This window comes from Myxocyprinus asiaticus, chromosome 34 (assembly GCF_019703515.2).
Source record: "Myxocyprinus asiaticus isolate MX2 ecotype Aquarium Trade chromosome 34, UBuf_Myxa_2, whole genome shotgun sequence".
Taxonomy (NCBI): domain Eukaryota; kingdom Metazoa; phylum Chordata; class Actinopteri; order Cypriniformes; family Catostomidae; genus Myxocyprinus; species Myxocyprinus asiaticus.
In genome coordinates, this window is record NC_059377.1 from 28,834,641 (window position 1) to 28,842,754 (window position 8,114).

An 8,114-nucleotide genomic window follows, 5' to 3' on the forward strand; every position below is an offset into this window, starting at 1 on the left:
AGAAAAAATTTTGTATTTTAAATATGTAATCCCGTTACATGTATTCCTTTACTCCCCAACCCTGACTGTCAAAACAGATTGTGGAATGTTGGACACTTCTTGCACTCAGCGCTCGCAGCTTGCAGTACGTAGCAGAAGGGACAGAGTTTCCTGACTGCATTGCTGCTCAGACAAAACAATAGTAAACAATGGAGAATGTAGCAACTAGCAAAACTTCAGTGAAGATAGCACCTTACAGTGTGAGTTGAATGTTTTACCATTACCCACACTGTCTGAATATGTTCATTATTTAGATATAAGTGTTAAACTAACACATTATGTGCATTTGAAATGTCACTTCCGTATGCTGTTAAATAGCGAATCCTTCCGTGTAGTAAAAAAACTATCAGTGTTCCATTTGGGACGAATTTATACACTACATGGCTGAGTGCATAGTGTAATCTTTAATTACATAGTATATAGTGCATCATTTGGGACACAGCAATAGAAAATAGCTTCCCAGCTGGCCGACGAGTGGACTGACTTGCCTTGAAATGAACTTTGTTAGTCAATGAGCTCTGTTTAAAAATGGATGACTTGGCAACCATTCCAATGAAAAGCACACATGTACAATTACACTGTGAGATGTGCATAACACATCACAGTATTCTTTGGAAGATTAAATCAATACATACTAAACATTTATATTACTGTGGTGTTGTCATTAAATAAAAAAAGGTATTATGCTTTTCATAGAGTAAAAGACGTAATGGGAGAGTGGAAAAAACAGGAAGTGATGGAATCATCAGGCGACCTCACGTCAGCTTTGAACAGTGGGTGACGTCAATAAAAGGGTGAGTGACTTCTCTTGTTCCTTATGCCTTTTCGCTAAAACATTTTTTAATACTTTCTTATTCACATCAGTGTTGTATACTTTACTAAGTTTGGATTAATCAGTGACAACAACGTCTCTTGTATAATTACAGCGAAATGAAGGTAGGAATATTAGCTAGCTTGCTGTGCTAACATCGCCATTTATTTGTCAACAAATAAACAAACCAACACAATATGTTATATATTCAAGTTAATATTCACCATTTGCCTAGACAGGATTGCGTCAAACAGGTCATGAAACTTCTAAAATATAATGTTGTTTATGTTTTCTTACTAGAAGCATCTGTATTTCCTTAGCTCGTATTGACACTGCATCATGACAGAGATAGAGGGCTTTATTTGTAGATACTGTATTTGTAGGCAACTCAATAGGTTTTGATATACAGCCACTGTGTATATCATTATTTACTTCGAGAAAAGTGGCTAAACCTAAAATAATTTGATTGTCTCTTTAAAATGATTTTGTAGATATTCATCATGTTTCATGGAATACCTGCCTCTGGAGTGATGGGAGGGGGTGAGTGAGAGAAATCATAAGCATCTAAACAATTATTATTTCATGCCTGTCACTCTTACTGCTTTGAGAGTTCTGCATTTTCACTTAGCTAATGTCAGTTTTTTTGTGTTTGTTTTTTATTTACTTGCTGCTTCAACTTAATTAGCACCTGTCAACAAACCAGAGCTGTATGAGGTAAGGTGTTACTACAAGTAATTGTGATCAATAATAATAATAATAATAATAATAATAAAGCTTTTCTGTCATCACTTACAGGAAGTGAAGTTGTACAAAAATGCCAGAGAAAGGGAAAAGTAAGTTATTCAGAGTTGACCAACATCATATTAGACAATATACATTGTATTCTGTATCCAGGCATGTGGAAACGTGCCTTATCTGCTGAGCTATTATGGGCTTCTTAGTTTGATTGATTGATTGACTGACCGATGTTACACTAAAGACAGTATAGGAGGACAGTGAAGGTGATGGTGTTGTCGCATCGCATTTGAAGTCCTTGTTTACTTTGTTTTGAAAGATATGACAACATGGCAGAGTTATTTGCTGTGGTGAAGACACTCCAGGCCCTGGAAAAAGCCTACATTAAGGACTGTGTGACTCCCAATGAGTTAGTTACATCCTCATTTTAAACTGAATGGCATGATTTATATCTGTCTAAGCAAAATGTAATAAATATTTGCTTTTTTTTTTTTGCAGATACACAGGAGCTTGCTCAAGATTGCTGGTCCAGTATAAAGCTGCTTTCAAACAGGTCCAAGGATCAGATGTGGGCTCCATCGATGACTTTTGCCGTAAATACAGGGTACAACTTTGCACATATGTTTTCTATTTTAAGTAGCGCTAAATTCAATAAAATTTTTTAAAAAGTATAGATTTCCCGATGTGTTGCGATCTTCGTTAAAACAATCTCGATAACGATTCTTAAATCCCAAGATCGTTCTTTTACTCTATGCGCAACCCTCCACCACTCGCATGTGCAACCAAATTTTGTGCTATTCGACAAAAATGTAGATATTTGGCAACTGGCTGGTAAACGTTTAGATTTCACTCGTCAGTGAATTGGAGTATTCAGCAGCGAGATACTTTCACTTTGTGTTGAGAGTAAAAGTTGTTCAGTGTAATGTGTATCCAAAGACGAGATCCACGCAACCCATCTGTCATTGAATAATGTCTCTTTTAATACCCTTTCTGTTCTTTACAGTCAGTTGTTGATCAAAAACAACAAAATAAACATTTAATTCTAATCATGCATGGCACTGATGAGATAAAGCCATATGAGTCCTCCTCTCGATAGCATGCGCTCCTCTACAGACGTTCTTTACAGAAATGCTGGGTTTCCTTAAAGAGACGGTGCTTTTTTTTAAGTACGTGTTCAACATATCAATGTAAATATCTGTAAATAGTATAAATTATGCAATTAAACAAACATGTATCAAAATATAATACATGCAATATAATATTTATTGGATCTTGGTTCAATAATGCATTGGTCCAGGGCATTGTACATATTCAGGGGACCTCTGTAAAAAAAAATTTTGTGGCCTTATGTTGTTCTTCATTCATAAGTTTATGTTTTACCTTGCCATTTAGTATGCTACACTGTTTACGATTTCTCTGCTCTTTCATATTTCTTTCCCTCTGTGTACATGGCAGCTTGACTGTCCGCTGGCCATGGAGAGGATCAAAGAGGATCGACCAATCACCATCAAAGATGACAAGGGCAATCTGAATCGCTGCATTGCAGACATAGTATCTGTATGTATCTTAAACTTCTCGATGCAAAGAATACTAGAATGAAAAACTTTACTTGAGTTAATGCCAGAAAGCCACTGCATTATTGAGCATATCTTTGTGTTCCAGCAGTTCCAATAAATAGATGTATTTGATCAGACTAGAAGTCTTCCTTCTTCCAAAATGCCAATATGTAATTTGTCACAATGCTCCACAGTTGTATTAGATTATATAGTGCATTGAGTTAGAAGCTCTACTTAGATAAGTAGAGGCTGCAAATACAGTGGCTTAGCATTGATATTGCTGTAACTAGCAAGCTCCGCTCCTGTAACATTCTACCTTTATAAAGCTTGCTTGCATGCTTTATTGCGAGCATATTCATATCGACTGTTATTCTGGTCTTGTAGTGTAACAAAATGTTTTGATAAATAACATTTTAAATGTTTGTGTTTCTCCCATGCAGCTCTTTATCACAGTGATGGACAAACTTCGACTCGAAATTCGTGCCATGGATGAGGTACTCATTTCACAGCATGGGTTTAGATTACATCACCTTTTTAGATACTGCTCACATCATTCTGATTGTAAGCTTTGAATAATTTAGATGATTGTTTTATAGATCCAGCCTGACCTGCGAGAGCTCATGGAGACCATGAACAGGATGAGCAACATGCCCCCAGATTCAGAGGCCAAAGACAAAGTCAGCCTCTGGTAAGGCTAGTTTCACTAGTTTCCATCTAGGGTACACATTTTAAAAGTGTAGTTCTGTCCCAAATGTAACATTTAATGTTTTTTGTTTTTTTACTAAACATTTGATACACACATGATGTGTTGCCTCTAGATTTAGTGCATTAGCCAAAATCGGTTGAACACTTATATCTCAAATAATATACATATTCACACAGTGTGGGGTGATGGTAAAAGGTGCTGTCTTCACAGAAGTTTTGCTAGTTGCCACATTAAAATGAGCATGCTGGCAATGGGCCTCATTCATGAAACACGAGTAGAACAACTTTTTGTGTAATTGACGTTCGTAAAGCCATTCTGACATAAATTCTCAGATTCATGAAGGTTTTCGTATTTTCAAAATGTTAGTTGGTATGAACAAAATTATTAATAATTAAATGAGTGAAATTAACCTTAAAAAATAACAAATTATAAAAAAATAAAAAAAACATAGCCTATACTTTTTCAATCATAGCTTATTCTTAAATAGAAATGTACCATCATGATTTACCTGATAAGTTTCAGAAATGATGCTTACGCTGAGAACTGAACCAGAGAAGGTAAATGGCGGTGGACATCCCCCTCCCGGCGTGAACCGAACATGTTTTACACTAATGTCAAGCCATTTTTATTGACCCCATGAACTGTTTGATTCACAAAACAGCCTCAAATGACAGTAAGTTCCTCACTTTACTTGAGACGCTTGTGTAACTGTGTAATTTTTTTAATTAAAATTTTATGATGTGAATGCACTTCATTTGTAAAAAACGATTTCATTGCTGTTCCACATAAATGATAAAAGCATTTACTAGCGAATCTGGTGCCTTCCTTTATATGGTGTTTTCAAGGGCATGGATCATGATAATTGTGAATAAACGTGCACGCCCACTCTTTACGACTATTTGGAATTCACTAACATTCACACATTTAACAAACAAATCTGGGGTTTACGCAGCATTTGTGAATCTTTTCGGGAAGGTCAGTTTTAAGCGTAAATTACTCCCAAATTACTGATACAGTTGAAGTCATAAATTTACATACGCTTCGGTTGAAGTCATTAAAACTCATTTTTTAACCACTCCACAGATTTCATATTAGCAAACTATAGTTTTGGCAAGTCATTTATGCTTTAAGCAGCTTGGAAAATTATGTCAAGCCTTTAGGCAATTAGCCAATTAGCTTCTGATAGACTAATTGGAGTCAATTGGAGGTGTATCTGTGGATGTATTTTAAGGTCTACAGGTACCTTCAAACTCAGTGCCTCTTTGATTGACATCATGGGCAAATCAAAAGAAATCAGCTAAGGCCTCAGAAACGAAATTGTGGACCTCCACAAGTCTGGTTCATTCTTGGGAGCAATTTCCAATGGCCTGAAGGTACCATGTTCATCTATTCAAACAATAGTACGCAAGTATAAACACCATGGGACCACGCAGTCATCATACTGCTCAGGAAGGAGACGCATTCTGTCTCCGAGAGATGCATGTAGTTTGGTGCGAAAAGTGCAAATCAATCCCAGAACAACAACAAAGGTCCTTGTGAAGATGTTTGAGGAAACAGGTAGACAAGTATCTATATCCACAGTAAAATGAGTCCTATATCGACATAACCTGAAAGGCTGCTCAGCAAGGAAGAAGCTACTGCTCCTAAACTGCCATAAAAAAGCCAGACTACAGTTTGCAAGTGCACATGGGGACAAAGTCATCTGGTGAAACAAAAATTGCACTCTTTGGCCATAGTGACCATCGTTATGTTTGAAGGAAAAAGGGTGAGGCTTGCAAGCCGAAGAACACCATCCCAACCATGAAGCATGGGGTTGGCAGCATCATGTTGTGAGGGTGCTTTTCTGCAGGAGGGACTGGTGCACTTAAAGTAGATGGCATCGTGAGGAAGCTAAATGATGTGGATATATTGAAGCAGAATCTCAAGACATCAGCCAGGAAGTTCAAGCTCTGTCACAAATGGGTCTTCCAAATGGACAATGAACCCAAGCATACCTCCAAAGTTGTGGCAAAATGGCTTAAGGACAACAAAGTCAAGGTTTTGGAGTGGCCATCAAAAAGTCCTGACCTTAATCTGATATAAAATTTGTGGGCAGAACCGAAAAAGCGTGTGCAAGCAAGGAGTCCTACAAATCTGACTCAGTTACACCAGTTCTGTCTGAAGGAATGGGCCAAAATTCCAGCAACTTATTCTGAGAAGCTTGTGGAAGGCTACCCAAAATGTTTGACCCAAGTTAAACAAATTAAAGGCAATGCTACCAAATACTAACAAAGTGTATGTAAACTTCTGACCTACTGGGAATGTGATGAAAGAAATAAAAGCTGAAAGAAATAATTCTCTCTACTATTATTATGAAATTTCACATTCTTAATATTAAGTAGTAATCCTAAATGACCTAAGACTGAATGTTTTCTATTATTAAATGTCAGGAATTTTAAAGTTTAAATGTATTTGGTTAAGGTGTATGTAAACTTCTGACTTCAACTATGTTTATAAAAGTATGAATGAGGCCCATGGTGTTTTAGACAGTTTGCATTTGGAGAAGTTATGTCTTTAAATTCATACCCTTTAAAGCACTGTTGCTACAACCATATATGTGCAGGCAGACATCTTTGGCCGTTGCATCACAACTTACACTGTTTTCTTTGAGCATCTTGTGCTATGAGTATTGTTTTTTTAAGAAGCTGTTTTAAGTTAAAAGTAGTTTTACTTTTAAAAATGTGTCAAGTCCCCTTTATTTTGTTACATGTCGTTGAGCTACATCTATCTGTTTTTGATTGCAAGAGCACACCTTATCTAAAGCCCCCCTAAGAAACACATGGGTTAGGTAATTCTGAAACAAGCCCAATCATGCAGGGTTTCTTTAAGGCTGATTAGTCATGTAGTCATTCAGACAACCCACCAAATAGTCCGTTTTGCAAATCCCTAGTCATGTCTATCAAACTGGATTTTTGTTGTTTTCATTATCATGCATTTATACTTTTCATCTCTCTGAAGTATGATATTTAGTCCTTGAGAATTTTTACTTGCTTGAGCTATATGTTCTCAGTCACAGAACCAGTGTACACAGTATGCTTGCACTTTAATAAGACCGTGCTCACTGTCTTTTGGTTCTTCCTTGCAGGTTAACCACACTAAGCAGCATGTCTGCATCCGATGAGCTGGATGACTCCCAGGTTCGCCAGATGCTGTTTGACCTGGAGTCTGCCTACAATGCATTTAATCGTTTCTTACACTCTTCTTAGACACCCCTTCCCTCTCAGATCTCTTTGAACTCCTTGTCACCAGCTTCCTCTCTTTTATCAAACTTCTGTTTCTTTTTTTGCCCATGTCTCTTAAGCTGTAGGTTCTTGAGATTTCCATGTAGAGACTCCAAACAGAGTACTGTTTACTCAGGCTGATCATGTCATTCAGTAATGTTATTAGCTTTATATTATTTACTGATTTGTTCTCTTTGAAAAGTAGTCATTTTTTATATTAAGAAATGTGACGTGGAAATTTCTGTATTTTTTTTTTCCTTCCCACTATATATATGAAAGTGTTCTCTTGCTCCTGATCTTTAGGCTGGTTATAGCGGATATATTAAACCATCGAAGATGCATTAAGAACATAGTGGAAAAACATCTAAAATATTTTGAGTATATTCTAGGTAAGAGATGCTGGCCTATGTTAATACATATGATAAACAGATGGTTTAAAGATGGTTTAAAAAATCTCTTAATATCATATTAAAAACAAGGGTTGGCACAAAGTTGTCAGCTATGAATGAAAATGTAAACTGATACAATCCCTTTCCCATGTTTCTCCTTGTTTAAGTAGATTATTTTCCTGTTTTTTTTTTTTGTTTTTTTCTTCAAATGAGACCACTTTATTACTTTAAGTCATTTACAGTACTCCAGAATTCGTTCATTGGTAAACTTTCTTTTATATATATATATAAGCTTGATTCTTAACTTGTGTTCACTCTCCTCTGATTGGTTTATCTCACTTCATTATGTAATAAGTCGTATTTATTCAGTGTCCATTGTAAATAAAATAGTTTTGAAATAAACTAAATAACATTCAAAAATAGAAATTGGCTCTGCTCTATGTGTGCTGAAAATCTGTTTTGACAATTTTGTGGTGGCCTAATATTGTTTACAATGAATTATTGGTGCAAAAACTTAAAATTGTTTCATGTGGTTCAACTGTCAAAGGCATGATGTATATCACAGACATCTTTATCATCATCCTTTTTTTTTTTTCTTTCTTTTTTTTTACATCTTTA

The 8,114-nt window shown here is 36.1% G+C and overlaps 1 protein-coding gene across 2 annotated transcripts; it reads left to right on the plus strand.

The window, feature by feature from the left end:
* The first annotated feature begins 782 nt into the window (after positions 1 to 782).
* Positions 783 to 7,904, plus strand: LOC127425388 (vacuolar protein sorting-associated protein 28 homolog). Of its 2 annotated transcripts, none has more exons than XM_051671319.1 (10): positions 783 to 833; positions 1,342 to 1,390; positions 1,536 to 1,564; positions 1,646 to 1,683; positions 1,905 to 1,994; positions 2,084 to 2,189; positions 3,041 to 3,142; positions 3,582 to 3,635; positions 3,738 to 3,829; positions 6,972 to 7,904. In XM_051671319.1, the coding sequence occupies exons 2-10, from the start codon at positions 1,351 to 1,353 to the stop codon at positions 7,090 to 7,092; spliced, it is 672 nt and encodes a 223-aa protein (XP_051527279.1). In that variant the 5' UTR covers positions 783 to 833; positions 1,342 to 1,350; the 3' UTR covers positions 7,093 to 7,904. The 2 variants fall into 2 exon arrangements, with proteins under 2 accessions (XP_051527279.1, XP_051527278.1); XM_051671318.1 differs by lacking the exon at positions 783 to 833 and adding an exon at positions 908 to 975.
* The last annotated feature ends 210 nt before the right edge of the window (positions 7,905 to 8,114 follow it).

Bases quoted from the DNA above. Each gene is read 5' to 3' on its own strand.
- LOC127425388 (XM_051671318.1), top strand. The intron at 1,565-1,645 runs GTAAGGTGTTAC...CATCACTTACAG, and splicing joins ACAAACCAGAGCTGTATGAG to GAAGTGAAGTTGTACAAAAA. The intron at 2,190-3,040 runs GTACAACTTTGC...TGTACATGGCAG, and splicing joins ACTTTTGCCGTAAATACAGG to CTTGACTGTCCGCTGGCCAT.